Source organism: Alosa alosa, chromosome 16, assembly GCF_017589495.1.
Source record: "Alosa alosa isolate M-15738 ecotype Scorff River chromosome 16, AALO_Geno_1.1, whole genome shotgun sequence".
Taxonomy (NCBI): Eukaryota; Metazoa; Chordata; class Actinopteri; order Clupeiformes; family Clupeidae; genus Alosa; species Alosa alosa.
Genome location: NC_063204.1, coordinates 17,507,943 through 17,528,518, shown reverse-complemented (window position 1 = coordinate 17,528,518; position 20,576 = coordinate 17,507,943). Strand labels below are relative to the sequence as shown.

Genomic DNA, 20,576 nt, shown 5'->3' with positions numbered 1-20,576 from the left:
CCCTGTGCTTTTCACAGATGAGGGCAGTTTCACCCTGAGCACATGTGACAGACGTGAAAGGGTCTGGACATGTTGTGGAGAACATTATGCTGCCTGCAATATCATTCAGCATGACCGATTTGGTGGTGGTTCAGTGATGGTCTCGGGAGGCATACCCTTGGAGGGACGCACAGACCTCTATGGGCAAGACAACGGCACCCTCACTGCTCTTAGGTATCGGGATGAATCTTCAGACCCATTGTCTGACCCTGTACTGGTGCAGAGGCCGCTGACCCCCAGTACACCATCCGCCATCTCATTGTCAAGCATGTGGGGTCCATCACGAACTACTGAGTACCAATTTGAGTTGCTGCAAAATGGACAAGCTTGTCGCATCATTTTTTTCACTTTTTTCATTGATTTTCGTGGGGGTCTTTGAAATCAGCCCTCTGTAGGTTGATCATTTTCATTACCAAAAAATAATGTGGCATCCTGGTCCCCCTGGTTGAAAAACATCCCAAAAGAATACGATTTGTTCTTAACGGTATGTTGTGAGAAGCAAGTTTTTCACATCAACAATGACAGGTAGGCAATATTACCCTCCCTCCCCAGTTAACTTCCATACGTGCACCGGAGCAAAGGGGAATGCAGTAGGCTGAATAAAGTTACCACACAGACCGGGGGGGGGGTAAAAAGTGCAGTAGAAGAGGGGTTTAGTAGATTAGGTGGGCTGGCAAGGGCTGTATAAGAAAGTTGGGGGAGAATTGGGATTGAAGGGGGGGGCAGCACCAACAAGGAGCACCCAAGAGCAACCCAAGGGCAGAGAGGGCAGTGTGCAATATGTGTGTTGGAGAAGCTTCCTCATGAGACAATGTGCTGTGTATTGGGGGGGGGGGTGTGTACTGCAAGTATGGTGAAGGGACTTAATATTGCAAGCAGAGTACTGTATGTATGATTTATGTGAGTGATGACAGTGAAGATGTGTGTGTGTGTGGGCGGGAGAGGAGTGGAGCAGTGACTGTGTGGGTAGTGTGGGTAGGTGGGGGCAGTGTGCTGTAAGTATGTAGAGGATGTGTGTTGGAGAAGATCCTGAAGACAATGTGCTGTGTATGTAGGGAGGGGGGGGCAGTGTGCAGGAAGTATGTAGAGGAGGCTTACTGTAGCAAGCAGTGTGCTGTATGTATGTGAGGTGATGACCGTGATGTAAGTGCGGGTGTTTTTTGTGTGTGTGTTGGGAATGGGGGTGGGAGGGGGGGGGGGGGGGGGGCAGAAAGGCTAGGCAATCAAGGACATGCAGCACACATGTTAACGGTCACACACAAGTTATGCTGTGTTTCACTAAACTTGGCAACTAGTTTGTTGCCACTGTATCAGTGACACAACTTACCCTAGTTGGAGAAGGCCACCAGACACTCTGTTGATGTGTTAGCGAATCATCGCTTTCCATGTGCAAACAGATACACACGCACACACATACATTCACAGTAATCATACGTATGACACATACTCACACAGTAGACATATGTACGCATGCATGCACACGCACAAACACACATACGCAGGCAAACACACACACACACATAAACATGTACACGCACACATGCACACAATTCAAGAATTTCTCAGAATTATGAACAGGCAAGATGGGGATGGGGTTGTATAAAATGAATTTTACATGTGAAATCTAATCATGTTTTGGTACTTGTTGTCTAGCAGATACCAGTGAGAATTGAGTGTGGATAATGCAATTTAGTGAGACAGTTAGAATCATATAGGCCTTTCAGCGTGATTTATTTTTGTGGAAAAAATGTGCTGGACTGGGCGGCGGTCATATTTTGTACCGCTCGGCGGTACATCTAGTTATATAAACTACTGATATAATTTTTTTTATATGATTATTCATGACTTGCACTCATATGTAGATATTGTAAGTAGACTACTGTTACTATTAGGCCTGCAATAGGCTCCAACAGCTCTACCTCTTTCGGTCTCTCTGCATCAGCTGTCACTGGCTGAAGCCTGGAAATATTGTAAACAAAGTAGCCTAATTGATTAGTTTGGACTGTTCAGTTTCCCCACATGCGTTTAAGTTTCAAACTAATACTTTTTCTCCTTGGGACAGGTCCTTTTGAGTCTTGGAAAATGCTTTTCCATTTTTCAGTATTTAGTTGATCAGAACTTATATATTGCTATAATTTTATCGCCCAGCCTTAATATCCACTGATACTGACACCAAACCAATTCTTGATTGAGAATAAATCTGGACACACTCGGCTCATTTTCTATTTCCAAGACGGCATTACCAGTGATGAAATTAAACTTAAGCTCTTACTGAATCCTTTTGGAAGTATAGCATACACATTGTTCTTGTAAACAAAGGTTTTAAATGCATTTGTTTACTTAATTTCAAAGGAAATGCATGTCCATGTAGTTTTATACTAACCCCATCAGGGCAGCCATTAGTTGTGCAGAAAGCGGTGTCAACCATCCTCTTCAGTCATCGTATAAAGCCCCCCATGTCAACATTTCTGTATTAGAAATTCTCTTTTCTAATATTTTGAGAGAGAATTTTGAGAATAATCAAGTTCTTGAGGCTTGAACTTTTTGTGTAATGAATCTAGATTAGATGAAAGTTTCATGCACCTGTATGTAGCTTTGTGTGATACTGCATACCTGTGTGGGTGAAGAGACACGTGAGGAGGATTAACATGGATTTGATGCCTGCAAACAATATGTGAAATATTAATGTACTCCATGAAATAAAAATGGTGGATGAAATAAATCAATAATGGGTCAATATGTTTATACTCATGCCACTGGTTTAGGCTACCAAAGGTCTGGCCATTGACCCTCCAATAATTATTTTGGGAAAATCAACTCACCCCTTAAGCTTTGCTGAAGTTTTTGGACATGTATGTAGTAGCGAGGTGTTGTCAACCTTCGGCCTAAAGCCTTGTTTTTATTTTCTGTCATTCTACAGCAGTCAAAGAAGCCCTTCCCCTGGCCCCAACCATGTTGCCGCGAGCAACAGCAGCACCAGTAACAACGGCAGTAGCAGTAGAGTGGGTGTGGCAGCCGGTGCGAGTGGGGGGGCCCAGGTGGAATCCACGGGACGGTCGGCGTGCTTCACCCCCTCCCTGGCGGCACACTTTGATGAGAACCTCATCAAGCACGTACAGGGCTGGCCTGCAGAGCACGTCGAGAAACAGGTACTTTTGGCCGCCTCGCTCTGATTCACTGTTAGTGTGTTTATACTTGGTTTTGGTTTTAAATTGGTTAAGAAGTGCACTTCTTTTACCTTAGAATAACAGCTTCAAACTCATTCTGATTTACTGACTTATGATACAGAGAATGGAGTCTCTAAAATTGCCAATGCATGCCCGCAACACTTGATATTGCACACTACTGTAATGTCAATCGGGTGGTATAATAACCCTTTTAGTCGTTTTTTGACTAACTGGGTACTGCTTAAATGACATTGAGTACTGATGCCAGGGGGCATAGATATTGATTGTTCCATCGTGTTACTTTAATATGCGCCTTGGCAGATTCGATCATAAATGGACACACGTTTACACATGCATCTAAAGTGTACAGCCAGAGATGTATTCAGTGTATTCAGTATTTGTTACGGTCTAAATTACATCCACTAGGTCTCATCGTCATGGACACATTAGCTTTTACTCAGAAGATATGTGGTCAAATGTGTCCCAAATCACTTCGGCAAGTGGTTTAAGTAATCATATCGCAATGCATCTTGGTGGTTGTTCACACATGTATTTAGCAGCGCTATCCACGTGTGATCGCAGAAGACCTATTTCAAAGACAAATGTAAACAGGGTCTATATCCATCTCACTACTACCCTGCTTCAATCAAAGACCTCTCACTGATGATCCTTTCAGACTGAAATGAGCAGTTAGGGTGGGTGGTATTTATAAATGTCCTGTCCAATCACTGGTCATTGTCAATAACAATAGTTAATGTATGTATGCCCCTTTATCTTGTATGTTGAAAAACTTTTCAACATTCAACATATTTTGAAGTAGTATGAAATTAGGAATGACCTAGCAGTGAACACTGTATTGTTGCAATGTTCATTTACAATATATGTCAGATCTGTCGCTAGTGAAACAGGGTCAGTTATTAAGTGAAATATACTTCTACCGTTTTTAGTCGTCTTGGACAATCTGTCCATCTTTCTCCTTCTGTCTCTTCCTCCGTGTGTGTGTGTGCGCACGCAGTCGTGGGTGGTTTGTGTTGACTGTCTGCATTCACATGCTAATTTGACTCAGTGGGCTGCTGGCTGCCTCAAAAGCTCAATTTGTTTACAAGTGACTTCAAACTGCTCCATTTCTCAGTTGCAAGTCACAGATTAACTGGAGCCAACCCCCTCCTCTTCCTCTCAGTTTCAATTTAATGTCCCTTATTTGTATGACAGTATTGCAATTGGTGCAATTTTGCCAAAGCAGTTTATTAAAAAGAGTAAATAAAATCAATATTGGTAATAGTAATAGCAATGGTAATGGTATCTTTCTCTCCCTTTCCTTGTGTCCCATAGGCATCTCGGTTACGTGAGGAGGCCCACACCATGGGCAGCATCTACATGTCGGAGAACTGTACCGAGCTGAAGAACCTGCGCTCCCTGGTGCGAGTGTGTGAGATCCAGGCCACGCTGCGTGAGCAGAGGTACTGTTACAAGCTAGCATGGGATCCTTTTGTGGTTCACATCACACATATGCGTTTGTGCTCTTGTCATGATTCATAAACGTGTTTCTGTGCTCTTGGGTTGACTTATTTATTGATGGATTGCATTAGACGTCATATACGTAGGCTAGAGCTGTAACAATACACCAAACTCACGATTCGGTTTGTATCAGGATTTTTGACCCACGGTTCGATACATACCTTTTTTTTTTTTTTTTTTTTGGGGGTATATTATTATGATATTATTGTATATCTGTATTATATTATATCCTGATATAAAGGAGAAAATACTGAATTCCTGATATTCATGACGGCACACTTTATGCAGATTATAGGCTACTATTTTTATTACAACTCTACCTTTTTAATTCAGCTGTCTGGTTGAAGCCTGGAAATAGCTGAATAGCTAAAATAGGCTAGCTTACCATAGTCTACTGGTTGGACTGTTCAGTTTCCCCACGTGTGTTTAAGTTTCAAGGTAATACTTTTTCTCTTTGGGACAGGCCCTTTTGAGTCTTGAAAAACATTGGTATTGAGATGATCAGTCAACTTGAATGTAAGAGTTTTAAATGTGTGCAGCATGCTAATGATGCTAACCGGATTTGATAATAATTTAGCTAGTCGTCTTCTATGCGTCCTTGCTTTCTTGTTGTGAATGTTTTATTTGGATTAAATGTGAATGCCGAGGGGCGCGTGTCCATTGAGCGTGCAAGAGAGAGCGAGAGCGGAGCAAGGAGAGGGGTTTTACTTCTATACTGTTGGGTAAACGCATAGTCTACAATGAAAGCTACGAGAATCATGAAATTATGATTTACTTATTTATTTTTGGACAACGTACCGGTAAAACACTAGAAGGGGTGCATCACGATTCTGCCTTTTCACACTGCGACACAGGTTCGTGGATATGAGTGTCACGATTTCGGTTTCGATATGCATATCGTTAGGCCCCTGACGTAGGCTGCTGATTGGTGTAACGCTTTTGACAATTTTCATGAAAAAACTAATTATGGAGGCAAATAGATTGCTTTTCAGATGGATGTAGGTCTTCAACGTTTTGGTGTTTTAAGTATAGTGTATATATACCTTTTTGATCCCGTGGGGGAAATTTGGTCTCTGCATTTAACCCAATCGGTGAATTAGTGAACACAAACAGCACACAGTGAACACACAGTGAGGTGAAGCACACACTAATCCTGGCATGAAAGTGAGCTGCCTGCTACAACGGGCGGGCTTCGGGAGCAGGGAGGGGTTAGGTGCCTTGCTCAAGGGCACTTCAGCCATGGCCCACTGGTCGGGGCTCGAACCGGCAACCCTCCGGTTACAAGTCCAGAGTGCTAACCAGTGGGCCACAGCTGCCCACTTTTGTTTAGATTGACACTTGAGTGTGTTGTGCTTTTAACACTGGTTTTGTTTTCTGTTGTTACAGGATACTGTTTTTGAGACAGCAAATTAAGGAACTTGAAAAGCTGAAGAATCAGAATTCCTTCATGGTGTGAGGACTTGCGTTGCTGGAGTGGGGATCTGGAAAAGAGTGGAGAGGAGAGAGGGGCAGAAGTCTGTGTGTGTGTGTGTGTGTGTGGGTGGGTGCATGTGTGTTGGTGTTTGGGTGGTGCATCAACCTGTTGCACACATTCAGAACCCTGGAGAGCCACAATTGTGTTGTTTGGGCCCAGCTGTGCCCATAAACAGAACTGCATCCACATTTGGACCAAGTGGGAGAATGTGTGTGTGTGTGTGTGTGTGTGGGTGTGTATTGGTGTTTGGTGGATGTGATGGGGTGTTGAAACAGGACCGCCCAACGCCTCTCCTCTCCGCCCTGAACGTGTAGATTTCCAGTAGATGTTTCCATGTTTGTAAATAGGTTTTGTAGAAGCCATGGAAAGCCATGCCTATCAGAGAAACGGAAGAAGAAAAAAAAAAAAAGCTTTCAACATCCAAACGATGGAACGGACATCGACTGGCCCCCTGTTGGCCTCCAGAACTTTGTCTTGGCTCTGGGGGAGGACGCCAGCAGGCTTTTTCTTGTGGTAGACTGACAGACCAGTGAACCATTTGCCCTGAGCACGCACTACGGACCTGCATGGATATGATGGACGATCTGAACGGGAGTGTCACCGAACATGTAACCCCTCTCCACCCATACTCCCCCACCCCAGGTCCTCAACACCCAAACACACAGGACTCCGTCAGTCGCTGTCTAAACACTCATCCTCTCCAAGTGGACGACCCTCCCTCAGTAGCACCATCTCGCACGGAGACTCATACATACCCACCTCTACAGTTTTCTCTCTTATTCTCAATCACATATACACACACACACACACACACAGACACAAAACACTTTCAGTCTAATGACCTGATTTTTCTCATTGTATGGACTGTAACAATGAAGCGTAACTGGTTAGCAGTGTAGTCTCCTGTATCCTCTGTTTGTTCTCTGACGGCCTGGTTCAGAAGGGGGGGGGGGCTCCCTGTCTGCCTGCAGTGCAGTGGCCTCCAGTGGCTTGGCTCCATTACTGCAATCACCAGTGCCTGCCAGCTTGATGGGAGTGAGAGATGGGGCCGGGGGCTGAGGGCTTGTGACGGTATTCAGTTGGGTAAAGGAGGGTGAGGACCATTGCCACAGCTTAACGCACCCGCTTTGGGTCCCACCCAGCACGCAATCACAAACCAATCAGGCTTTGTTCTCCCCATTGTGGAGGTGGAGTCTAGTCGCTGATACTCCCACCCCACTCCTGTTTTTTGTTTTGTTTTAGTTTTTTTTTTTTTCCATCCAGTCTCTGTTTCTTGTGTATTTCTGTTGCCCGTCTGTCTGTTTTTAAAGCTGTACTTTAAAAGAGAGCGAGGCGTTCCTTTGAGAACGTGACGTGCCCTCACGTAAAACAAAAGATCATTCCTTTGTACAGTCGCTGAAGTAGTAATGGAATTTAAAAAAAAGAGAAAGCCGCTTTATTCAAAAGTTGCAGTGATTATTAGTATATCAGACATGTTGTATCCATAAATTATTGCTGCACATTTTTCATTTGCACCCTGTATGTTTGGATGGAGTTAAGGGTGTGGGGGGCTGTGCTGCTGGGGGTGCTGGCAGGGGGGGTTCACACAGGCAAAGACTGGACTTAAGTGACCTCCCCCCACTGCACCCCTCATCATCGTCAGGGTCAGGGCAGAGGCACGCAGGGGTCACAAGGTCAAATGTGAATTGTATGTATTGTAATAAACATTCTAACTAAAAGCGAGCACTGGTTCTGATTATTATTGTTTTTCTTTTGTTTATTTTTTTTTCCCTTGGTCTGGGTATTTCCTTGTTGTAGTGCCTTGTTGAAAGTCTGACCTCGTCTTCACTGCTCGAGCGTGAGCCCCACTTCCTCTTCTGGTCCTTTCTTTACTGACACATGACTTCAACAAGGGTTTATCGGACACTGCTGCCCTGCCCTCAGCTCTGGCCCCTTCAGAAAGTGCCAGTCTGAAACTCTTCTCACATCATGCCCGCAAGCAGAACAACCAGACCATTGTTCTGTAATGTTTTCCTGACATATATGGGGGAAAAGTACATAATGATGAATAAATAAAAAGGAAAGTCATGCAACAGTCTTATGCATGTTTTCATTGCTTTTAGTATTGTTTTAACTTACTTATGATGCTGGCAAAGTTTATTTTCAAATTGCATATAAAAACATGACAAATGTTTCCTTATACATGGTGGCTAATCAAAAGTTGACTAACTACTAATGTTCTAGCACAATCATTTCAAGCTGAACACATTTAAACAAACACCTAGGAGATATGGTCAAAAACTAGCTGAACTATTAAAAAGGCATATCAAATCCTCACAAACCCTAAAGGCACAGTTGATAATGCAGAAATACAAAGTAAATGGTAACACAAAAACAAGGGGCTACATTAAGATTCTGGGGGAAAAGATCAGGTGTGCTGAGAGAGATAACCCAATAGACTACATTGGACCATTAAACCACCCAATGATCCAAAACACAGACAAGGTAACAAATGGTTAATGGAACAATATCAACATTTAGCAAAGAATCGTTCCTGCCTCAAACTGGATTGCTGCTAAAAAGGTGCAGTCTAGAATCATTATGGAGACATGGAGAAGCTTGGTAGGCCTATTATAAGAACCATTTGACAGCTATGAATGCAAATAGGGGCAGCCGTGGCCCACTGGTTAGCACTCTGGACTTATAACCGGAGGGTTGCTGGTTCGAGCCCCGACCAGTGGGCCGGGTCTTAAGTGCTCTTGAGCAAGGCACCTAACCCCTCACTGCTCCCCGAGCGCCGCCGTTGTAGCAGGCAGCTCACTGCGCCGGGATTAGTGTGTGTTCACTGTGTGCTGTTTGTGTTTCACTGATTCACCGATTTGGTTAAATGCAGAGACCAAATTTCCCTCACAGGATCAAAAAAGTATATATACTTATACTTAAATAAAAATGTTTCCACTGATTATTTAAAAAGGGTGACATGCCGTTTTCCATAAAATGTAAAAAAAGAAAAGATGAAAATGCTTCTTTTTTTATTCCATGTTTCTTCCACATTGTCTTACAACCCTTTAGCGACAGCAGTGTCATTTTCAGTCAGAACAAACATATTGGTCAAGAGAAAATAAACATTAAATCAATATTTGCCAGGGGTATGAATAATTATAGCATACTTGTATTTAGTCAGGTAGAACTTTGCGGAATTTGGGCATAAGTGTGACATAAGCTACTAATGCAATTTTTTTGCATAAATTGATAGGTAAGTGGGTGTCCTTTCAGAATCTGACGGGTGCCGCTCATTTTCTTTAAAATGGCATCAGCTGCCACACCCCTTTTTTAATAATATAAAATCATCTAAATAGACATTAACATATATACCCATCATGTATGGTATCAAATTAAAGCTCTTTTCATACAGAAATCAGCTTTGACCATAAAAAAGTAGAAAAAAATAGTTTAGGTCCAATCCAGAGAACAAAATACCTTTTGCAAAGTGAACATGGTCAAATTAGGTTCCTTTTTGCTGCATAATAGCTTATACCTCTAAATCGTGTCATGTTTGGTATTAAATTAAATAAATTATGGAACTGCCATGTAGCTTAATACATACAGGAATACAATCATTCAATAGTAATTCATTTTAATGTGAATATTATAGCAAGTCTGATGTACCCTAGTTCACCAACTAGTTAGCAAGTTAGCTTTAATTTCCCTTGAGTCAGTCGCTGAATTTCAGACTGCAACGTTGTGAGGTACTTCCCAGGTAGTTAGCAGATTAGTTATAACTGTCCTTGGATTTCCCCCCAGAATTACAGACAACAATATTTTTCATCCTAACATTTTTTAATGCTTTAAAAACAGACACCACAGTCCAGAATTGATACAAACTAGTCTGAGTTATGAGGTACTTGCCAGTTAGTCAGCAGTGCACATTACATAACTATAATAGTCCTTGAATGTGCCCCCTTAATTACAGAGTAAACTGCAAAGTTGATTACAGGAGGAGAGGACAGAATCAAGAAACTGATTTCTTCCAGTATTGCAAGGAATGAGACATATCATTTGGAATTACAACAACAAATATAATAACATCATGTTTATAGCCCAAGTTTGCATATACAAGGAATTTGGTCTCTGCATTTATCCCATCCATGAATTAGTGAACACACAGTGAGGTGAAGCACACACTAGTGTGGGTGTGTTGGGATCAAACTGGCCACCCTTCAGTCACAAGTCCGATTCCCTAACCAGTAGGCCAAGGATGCCCAAAGTAATTTGACATAAATGCTATGGCTGCAAAATTAGGAGACAAATGTTATGATTTGTTGGCTGTTCATGTATTGTTTGGTTGTGACAGTGTGTCATATCCATATGGCAAAGGGAAAACCTCAGCAATCAATTTGATGCTCAAGAGGAATCTTGATTTGAAGAATTTTACTGTAGAAGCTGAATGGATTTCCTTTCTTGCCTCTACTATGGAAAGACTGTTGAAAGCCTCAGTAACTTGAGATACATGCTATTCACCAAGAAAAGAGACCCTCTTAAAATAAAGAGTCTTCCTCCAACAAGAGAATATGCAGCGGAACACATCAAGCATGCATGGCTGCAAGTCTTTCTGTGGAGAGCAGCTGACAAAAAAGAACACCTCCTGTGCCTGTTCATGGCAACACTGATATTGCACCCAATACAGTTCTACAGCTTGTTGCTTGTGGATGCAAGGCAGTGCCAGCATGCTCCAAGGCCTCTTGCTGCTGCTTTACACTCTTAGAGAGCGTTTACAACGTCAATGTCAAAACAGCTTGTTACATCGAGATACATAGTATAGTAGGCCTAGGGCCTATCTCCATTGCAGCAGATCTAACTACTTTATGCTACTTCATTTAATTGAACGCATTTGAGCGTGCACGAGAGGTCAAGAGTGCGGCAGGTTCCAGCTGGCTTGTCATTGTTGATAACTGATATCTCCTTTTATAAGAAACTTTTACACGAAAATCGCAACGGCAACAGTAGTTCCCACTACTGACCACTTATAAACGAGAGGGCACAGCATAGGCACAGCACTAGCCATAGGCTAGTGGAGCTAGCAAAAAAAGTCTTAAAGTGACAGTTGCACCATTTATAAATGAATTAAACAACATCAAATGAACAGTATTTCTTGAGAAATTAATTTTCTACAACAAAATCACTTTGTCATTTAAATGATGCAAAACATATTATATATATATGTGCCATTCAAAATATTTTTTTTGTTGTGTGGCCCGCCGGCCAATTTTCAAAACCCAATGTGGCCCTTGAGTCAAAAAGTTTGGACACCCCTGGAATATACTATCTGCCATGCATGAATTAATTTCATAGAAATATGTCGGTTTAACCATTATTCTTTCCATTATTGTGTCATGTCAATTCGATATGCTTCTGCTTTTTTTATTTATTTATTCTTCTGAAATAGCCTACTTAATTGTTAATCTTTTGACATTCCTTCATTTACAGTCATGGCCTTGTGTGTGAAATCTGCACACATGTGATGTGTTGTACACGTCTGTGTGTCCCGTTTATCTATGTAAACAGGAAACTTCTCACACAATAATCATGCATCTTGGTTGTGCTATGACTTTTCATTTTGTTTACTGGTTTCCAATAATTATTAGAAAAGTAAGCTTTCCAGTGCTGAAGCAAAAATTTGTCGTAAAATCTTACAAAAATGAATGATAACCAACTGAAAAGGCTCTGGCACAATAAATTATGAACAATTTTACATAATATAGATCATTTTCATTTATTATTTTTAGCATAATAGGGTTGGACTGTTCATGATATGATTTTCAAAAGAACAACACCCTAAAGACACGGGGCACAAATGGCTGTAGCAGTCTGTCAAAGCATTAAATCTAAATCTGCATATTCACTTGTCTAGTATGTCAGACATTAGAATCGGTCTACAAGCCCATGTGAAACAAAGATGATGTTTGTATTATCTTCCTCTTATTCTCCCTGAAAAAAAATCTATAGATTGATTGATTGATTGATTGATTGATTGATTGATTGATTGGTTTATTGACAACACATCAGTTTTTTCCTTTACAGGAACACTGTTCTTCCTGTGGTCAAATATAATAGAATAGAGCCCAAGGGGCTGGAGATCTACTTTATGGTTCTGATTTGGATGGTGGATGCTGCAGACATCATCTGTTGGATCAAAGGATGAAGAGAGGTGTGGAATAGTGTGTCTCTAGCCATTAGGCTCCAGTCGCAACGTCTGTCTCTATGGGGTGGGGGTGGGCTTTAAGTGTATAGGGACAACAGAGTCCACAGCACCTCAATCTCTAGGACTTCAAAGGGGTACAATCTTGCTTACCTTACAGGTTGTAATTCAAAGAAATTCGCTTATGAATAACTGCAGATGTATACTTTTTGATGCCATTTTGACATCTAACACCAACAAAAAATACTTACCAATGTAATGTCACTGAAGATGTTTTGAAATGGAATCAAAACGTTTGTTTTATCAAGAAGACAAAACTATCGTTTAATCAAGAAGACAATACTTTAGAAAATAGTTTGTGCACAATGTGACATTTCTGCAAATTAGCATAACATATAGGCCTATACACCTGCAATTATATTAATATTCTAAAAAATAACTCATTGTAGTGATCAACTGAGCTGAAGCCAGTCTACCCTCCTATCAGTCCAGCCAAAACCAACTATGCCTATCCCAGTCAAACGTGTGAACGGTCAACCATATGAGTGTGAAAGGAAACACCCTCTCCAACACTATCAGAGAAAGTACTTCTAACTGCTCTCAGCCCAGCTTTCAGACATGAAAAGACTCTTGACTGGGTGCCTGTCCCTATGCAAATGCACTCTGCATGAAAACATACACACCTTTTTGTTTCTGTCTATTAGCACTCTGAACCATAGATTACAGTATTGAGAAGGAAATGAAGAGACCTGCTGGAGCCAGATGAGACATTTACACCCTGACACATTAAGTCAAATTTGTCAAGATACTTTGTCTGTCTTGTTTTGTGGGCCTTTATAAATCTTACACAAGACGCACTCCGCAAGGCCAAAATGTAATATTATGGACCTTAGTGACCTTTCTGACCACTAGATGGCAGTGGCCACTGACAATATTATTCCCCCCTTACCATGACAAAACATGTTTAGTTACACTGGCATTATAAATTTGGGTTTCAGATGTGTCAGTGTATCCTTAACTGTCCTTATTGCTTAGTTGTGTTTTTTTTTATATTAGGCTATATACTTTTATTACTTTTTCTGCTGTTAGTGCATGTGGTGTGTGATGTCTGCTATGCTACTGAGACCTTGAATTTCCCCTTGGGGATCAATAAAGTATCTATCTATCAGGGCTGATATAAGACATAACTGTTATGGGACACAATTAGGCTACTGTATTAATTTAACCAGTAATTTAAATGTCTCATGACGTTTCCTGTGTGGATTTGCCTAATTTGAGTCTAGTCTATAGGCAGAATCCTGGCCCCACGGCACAGAGGCAGGTCAGTAGCCTAATGCCCAGAGGTTTAAAGGTGGGCCACAGAAACTGATCGCTAAATGTGCAGACAGGGCAGAAGAAGGGAGTCTCCTCAGCGGCCTGTAAATGGTAGATGTCGGAAAGGGGTAAAGGCTGGGCATACTAGCCCAGTGATCCAGAGCAGGTCCCAAGCTGGCGCCTCGGCGGAATTAACCACAATTACGATAATTGCTGTCTATCCACTTCTCCCAGTGTGCGCGTGTCCCCCCGAGCGGACTGATGTGAGCCTTTGACAATCTTTCCTGACTGTCTGCAACGGACAATTAGGGCCTGCGCGTCTCCCGGTCTCTTCCCATCTTCACACCTGGTCATCAAAGACCGTCTCCTTGCGCGCCTTAGGCAATCGGGCCCGGCTGTGGGAAAAAGGCTGACTGACAAAATATGTGCAATTCAGCTTTCATTTATTGTAAGCTGTATTAGTAGCCTAATGTGCTAAGGTTAGGACTAGGTCATGTTGATGCCTGTCTTGTTTTGGATGAACGACCGGACACGTAGTCGATAGGCTAAATACTGAGTTGGCAAACGGGGCAATGAATTTTGTTCTAAAGTGTCCTTTAGGTTTCTACTGAATGTGTAGTTTCCAATGTTTAGTTGTCATGTTTATGGACCGCAATAATGGTGCAGGCTAGTGTGAAATAACATTTTCTGTAGCCTACATCTATTTCAGTCTCTGTGTTTGTATTTAAATTTCTAGTGTGAAATCACGAGTGCAAAATAGGACAGTCAGTTGTCATAATTAATGGCACAACTATGTATAGTATGTTTTATAATGTTACCAGTTGTCATAATTAATGTAAAATGACAGGCATATTATGTTTTAGAACGTTACCAAAAATTAGGCTTTCAAAACTGTGGCGTCAGCCTTATTATGGTAGCATGATATACACCTAACAGTATACAACATTATAGGTCTAATGGATTCAAGTTTCTGTTTCAGCTTCCGTGCATTTGTTTAGGCTACATTTCTGCCTTTGTAGCCAACAATGTAAACAAACGCAGCATCTGGAAAAAGGGGAAATTATGGCTTAGGCTATCTTCATTCTGAAGGACTGATTAATTCTGACAACAAAATACTGTTCATTTATTTAACAGACTCTTTAAATAACATTGGAAACATGCCCAACAAACGATAAACTGGCCACAAGCATGAATGTAGCTGTCTATAACTCATTGCATCTTTTTGTTGTTGTTCATCTAACCTTTTTTTACTCGCATTGTTTTGTTAACCTATTCCATGAGTGTTTTATCCAGACCACCTTCAAACAGTGATCTAAATGAGTGGTCAGCTCAGGCAGATTCGGGCTGGTCTGAGATATCGATCGGAGGGAGAGCTTGTGTATTTTGCATGGGATTGTTTAGGGGTAATTGAGTGTCGCTGTCTGTCTCGAGCGGCTCGCTGGCGCCATGCGCCCTTTTGGATTGCTAATTTCTCTAACCGCCTGACCGCCCCGCCTACGACATCTATCCAGACTCGACAGACACTCGACCTCTCCCATCAAGAGCAGCCCGAGGAAGAGTTCACAGGGTGATACAAAGTGAATTTAATTGTGAAGTTAATTCCTCTTGATTGGCAGCAGGGATGTAAGTCAATGTGCTATTCACGAGCAATAATTTGGAACATAGATCTATGAATAGAAATAACCAGTGTTCTCTCCAAGAATTCACATTCATACATGTATCAAAGTTGACAACCACACAAATTTACATTGACATTTAACCCTTCTGTGACAATATATCGTTTTTGGGATTTCACTGAACTTTATCCCCATATACATATTTTGACATATACTTATTTTACCTGGCACACAGTAAGCGTAACGCTTGGACTAGATCTGTCTCCCTCAATAGGACGACAGATGAATTGTTTGACCGCCGGGTGAACCAATACCAATGGAATTCGCCCCCTGTATGTAAATGAGCCTAGTTCCAGTCCAATGAGTGCACACTGAAGGCGGGGAAAGGCCAGGCTATGAAGCGGAGCCCTCATATTTCTTAGTCCAGGGTAGAGGTTGTTGTTTCGGTCACTGTTGCAAACGGGATGCGACGACGTGCCGCAGTAATTGGACTAGTTTTCTACCGTGAAACAAACTCTATGTGTTGGAATTGAGGGGCACCATCCAGCGAATTTTGTTTTTACTCGCAAGGAATATCACCGCGACTTTTTCTGTTAGTGCAGGGTTGCTTCCAACTTGGCTACCATTTCGATGTCTTCTAACAGAAACACGACTTCAGTCGCCACCGGTGCCTTTTCGAAGTAGCCTACTTCGGAGGATTTTTCCGTATTTAGTCCAAGAATGCATCATTAGGACACATGTAACTGAGCGTCCAGTCTCAGTACTGTATATGGACTGACTACTGGATTAAACGCAATTGGACTCATCAGAAACAAGGCGTAAATGGATCGTCATTCCAGTTACATTTCGATCTGGTTTCAATTGGAACTATGTGCCATGGCTGTTCTCCTCACTAAAGGTAAACTTTGCTCTTTGTCGATACCCCCGAGCTACAAAGAGTTAGGCTATCAAAACAAAGGAAGTAGAAAGTTTGTGCTTTATCTAGGAGATGTGTTTGCTTTAAATGCTGTCTTCAAAAATGTGAAACGTGCTCTTTTAGGGACTTTTACGAGCCTAATATAAAGCACAAATGCACAAACGCGTAAAATACAGACAGAAATAACAGAACTGCACTTGTGATGTTTTCTAGATAACATTAAGAGAAGCGTAATAATACAGACCTATAGCTTCGAAGCAGAAACATGAAGGCTACCCTGTTAGAAGCCTCAGTCGTAGGCCTATCCCTTCACATTAGGTCAACCTTCACATTGACAACGCTTTGTTATAAACAGTGATTATTTGGTATTAGGCTAAACAGGCTAAAATATCTCTTTTGCGTATCGCGGACATCTATTAATTTGTTTGTACCGTTGCCTATTTCATTTTCTCTGAATGGACTGAGAATGGCTCCAATACTGCACAGGCTAATGTTAATAAAACCCAAAGTACATAGTCCACTGCAGCAACCAAAAGAAGCCTGGCTTTAAATTTGTACAATAGAAATAGCCATACAACGTGTATTCTAGTTTACTGTGCTCGTGTTGTAATGTTCTTGCTTTCCTTTCTAATATGGGAGATGTGTAATATTCCATATCCATGTATGAGGCATGCTTTATTCTCTGAACAGTAGTCTATACTAGCTCACATCTTCGCGTAGCTTATTAATGTATTTGTAAAACAGAGCTGTGGATGTGGACGCGTGTCTCGCGCCTTGGTGTTTCCTTGTCAAAGGATTTCACTAATGAGATGACCCATAACTCGAGCTGCGCAAAGTTCATAAGCAGCGTAAAACCGCACACAGAAGCCCGTGTTTGTTTTTGTTTGTGTACGTGTGCTTTTGTTTTTGGTGTAGGGTTTCACGACGACACTCAATTAGTGGCATTACAAGTTATACATCTTGTATGGCTGACAATGTCAATCGATAAAACACGGTACGCAGAATACTCATATAGACGCAAAGAGTGCAGGGAAGTCACAAAAGAAAACGTTGCCTGTGTGAAACTTTCAGTGTTAACGGCAACGAAAATAATCAAGCATGCATAGTTTCATTGCGAGCAAATATTTCTATTAAGCTGTTTGTATGACTGACCTAACCACAAGTGAGATGGCATGAAGGCTGGGAAAGGAATCCCGGGCCGCTCTCTTGTCCGTTTACGAGTTTCCACTGAGGTTAAAAGAAGTTTACTTTGGCAAACAACCCACCAATTATAAGCAGCACTGTTCTGAACGAACCCAACGTTGTCTAGAACGTAATATTCCTCAAATCAGTGGCACAAACAACATCCGCAAACAGCTTGTTCTTCACAGACAGTCTGGTGCCAAAGCAATGATAGGTTAATCACAAATGTTAGATATTTGTATTATATAGCTGCAAAACATTTCAAACTGCCTTTGCCCCTGTGTTTAGCTTACAAAATCCGCCATTTTCTGCATGGAGTAGCATGACTTATTTCATGGAATTGGAATAGGCGTCCATTTGTTTTTTTAAGCGGCGTCCAAACGCCTTCCTTGGATGTAACTGCTTAATGTCACTTCAGTTTTCTTCTTGCACTTAACCAACAATCTATCTTTTTGCAGGAGAGATCAGGTGTTACTGTGATGCCCCACACTGCGTTGCCACCGGTTACATGTGCAAGTCAGAGCTCGGCGCATGTTTCACGCGGGTCCTTGACCCACTGAGCGTGAACTCTCCCCTCACGCATGGATGCGTGGACTCATTCACGAACCCTGTGGACATTTGCCTTGCGAAAAGCTTGGATGTATTGCCCGGAGGTTCCCCCGTGCTGGAGTGCTGTCATGAGGATATGTGCAATTACAGAGGACTGCACGATCTGGGACAACCCCGCGGTGATCCAACAGGTGAGCTTTAAGCAGACCTTTAACTTGGTTCTTGACTCAGAAACGTTCTACAAAACGTCTCCAAAACGTTTCATGTCCCCAGATTGGCCCCAGTCAGGGGATGTTTTTTCATGTGAAGGAACTTTGCAAGATAAACCTTACTTACGTCCCTAAAGCAGCCATGTGTCATGTCATTTCCAAGAATTTACTTTACTCTAGCTCAAATAATTTACTCTTTACTCTTACTATAACAGTTGTTATTTGATGTTTGCTAGATTTTAGTTCCTTACCAATGAGTAGCCTATGCATTTGTGTCAGGGATACATAATATGCTTAATTTAGTGTAAACTGAAGATCACATGCCTTCTTATTCTTGCATGTTCACTCTGTAATTTTCCCAGCTGTGTTGGAATGTGCCTTTTTGGTGAATCTACTGATGGCAGAAATTTGGACCTATATATCTGTAAAAGGCTGTCCACCATCCCTCACACACAGAGGTGAAGGCAGCCACATGATGTATAAACCATCTAGGCCCACTGTGGCGTCCCCATTTTTAATAAACCAGTTCCTGTGAGGGGGCTTTTATCCGTTTGTCAGTTTGAATGTCAAGGTGCTTTCCGGCTCCCAGTTTCCTGTGTGTGCTCATTATTGATGTTATTTACATTCTCATGTGTACATCAAGCAAACACTTAACCAAGGAGGGCCTACACATACACCTGTGTTCCTCACACATGTTCACTTGTGTAATATCCTCTTAAATATTTATGTTTGGCACACTAGCTTACATGCGGTTCTTTTTGAGAGAGTTGAGGCAGTACTGTTTGCACTAACAGGCAGTCATGAGCTAGGCTATGTTTCCCTTTGACTGGGACAAAATGTAAGGAGCCCTCTCCCTCTGCATTTTATCTTGGATCAGACATGTTATTAAAGACTTCCACATTTGTTTGCGTCAGGCATGTCCTAGTGCTTCCTCGGATTGTTTTTCTTGAAACCCCATCTCTGGCTTTGGCGTGCCTCCCTTGCTGTCTCTCCTTTTTTTCTCTCTCGCTCAACTGGCAACCGCAGTTTGCTAAGAACAACCAATTTATGCTTAGATTAGATCCCACGGCTTTTTCTTTCCTCTTCCTCTACTTCCTCTTCTTTCTTTCTTTCTTTCTTTCTTTCTTTCTTTCTTTCTTTCTTTCTGTACAAATGACAAACAGGTTCAGTTATAAACTGTGAATTACTGCTTAATTATTAGTGTATTAAGAAACCCTTTTTCACCCCTCACTTTCAGATCATGGACGATCACAGACAGACAATGGGCCCAACAGGCACTTGGTGACGCGGGTGACCGAGCTGTCGTCGGGCAAGGAGGTGTGGTTCCGGGCGGCGGTGATCGCCGTGCCCATCGCCGGAGGTCTGATCCTGGTCCTGCTCATCATGCTGGCGTTGCGCATGCTGCGAAGCGAGAACCGGCGGCTACAGGCCCAGCGCCAGCAGATGCTCTCCCGGCTGCACTACAGCTTCCATGGGCATCAGGCCAAGAAGGGCCTGCCCGCCGCCGCCACCCTGGCCAAGCTGGACCTGGAGTGCATGGTGCCGCTGGGCGCCGGCGCCGAGAGCTGCTGCCTGGCCTGCGACAAGCTCCGGCAGGCCGAGCTGGCTGGGGTCACGTCCGGCGGAATTGGAGGAGGAAGTGGTGGAGGTGTTGGAGGAGAACGCATCCTGTCGCTGGTGCACTGGGGAGTCTACAGTGGACATGGGAAGCTGGAGTTTGTATGACACGGACGACATAGACGACTCACGCTTCCAACTGGCGTCAGAGGAAGAGTCTGAACTCTTTTTCATAACAAAACATCCCCTGTTCTCTGTGATTTGTGCACCGAAAAGCATAGGACAGTACTGCACCAAGAGACGTGCTGACAAAGGATTTTGCTGTTTCAGAAAAGAAATGTTATTTTTAAAACCCTTTCCCTTCTTCTATTGTCCACTGACTGTTTTCCTCCCCTCAAAATGGAGACAAGCAGAAAAGGAGAGAGGGAACGAGAGAAAAGAGAACAGAAACATGGACTCATGCCTTGTGGTTTTTATCTAAGGAGCACTTTACTTGAATCTGAGTGGTTTGCAACTGAGGGGCCTTGTGTGTGTGTGTGTGTGTGTGTGCATGCGTGGCGTGCACAAGCACACATATGTGTGGATGGTGCATGGCCCCTCTGGGGTACCACTCTATCCTGTGGATCCAGGAGGACTTTCGATCCATCGTATTTTGCACATTTGTATAAGAGAATGATATCTGAATGAATGAGTGAATGAATGGAAGAGTGAGTGAATGAAACATAGGGTGTTTTGCTTTAAAAGAAGCCAATTAGAAGAATTTCACACTGACACCAGGGTACAGACATAGTTTTTTTTTTTTTTTTTTTTTTTTTTTTTTTCAAGGAGTCGAAATATTCTATTAAATAAAGAATCCA

General features: G+C 42.3%; 2 protein-coding genes across 2 annotated transcripts in view; both read left to right on the top strand.

The window, feature by feature from the left end:
- Positions 1–7,188, top strand: part of waca (WW domain containing adaptor with coiled-coil a) — a 36,726-nt gene extending 29,538 nt beyond the window's left edge. The window contains exons 11-13 of the mRNA XM_048266404.1: positions 2,960–3,188; positions 4,539–4,666; positions 6,111–7,188. Coding sequence (XP_048122361.1) covers positions 2,960–3,188; positions 4,539–4,666; positions 6,111–6,180 — 427 coding nt within the window. The 3' untranslated portion in view covers positions 6,181–7,188. The remainder of the gene's footprint in view (positions 1–2,959; positions 3,189–4,538; positions 4,667–6,110) is intronic.
- An 8,553-nt stretch (positions 7,189–15,741) lies between these two features.
- bambia (BMP and activin membrane-bound inhibitor (Xenopus laevis) homolog a) lies at positions 15,742–19,961 on the top strand. Its single transcript, XM_048265642.1, has 3 exons — positions 15,742–16,204; positions 17,863–18,144; positions 19,400–19,961. Exons 1-3 carry the CDS (start codon positions 16,129–16,131, stop codon positions 19,885–19,887), a joined length of 846 nt encoding a protein of 281 aa, XP_048121599.1. The 5' UTR covers positions 15,742–16,128; the 3' UTR covers positions 19,888–19,961.
- Positions 19,962–20,576: the final 615 nt, after the last annotated feature.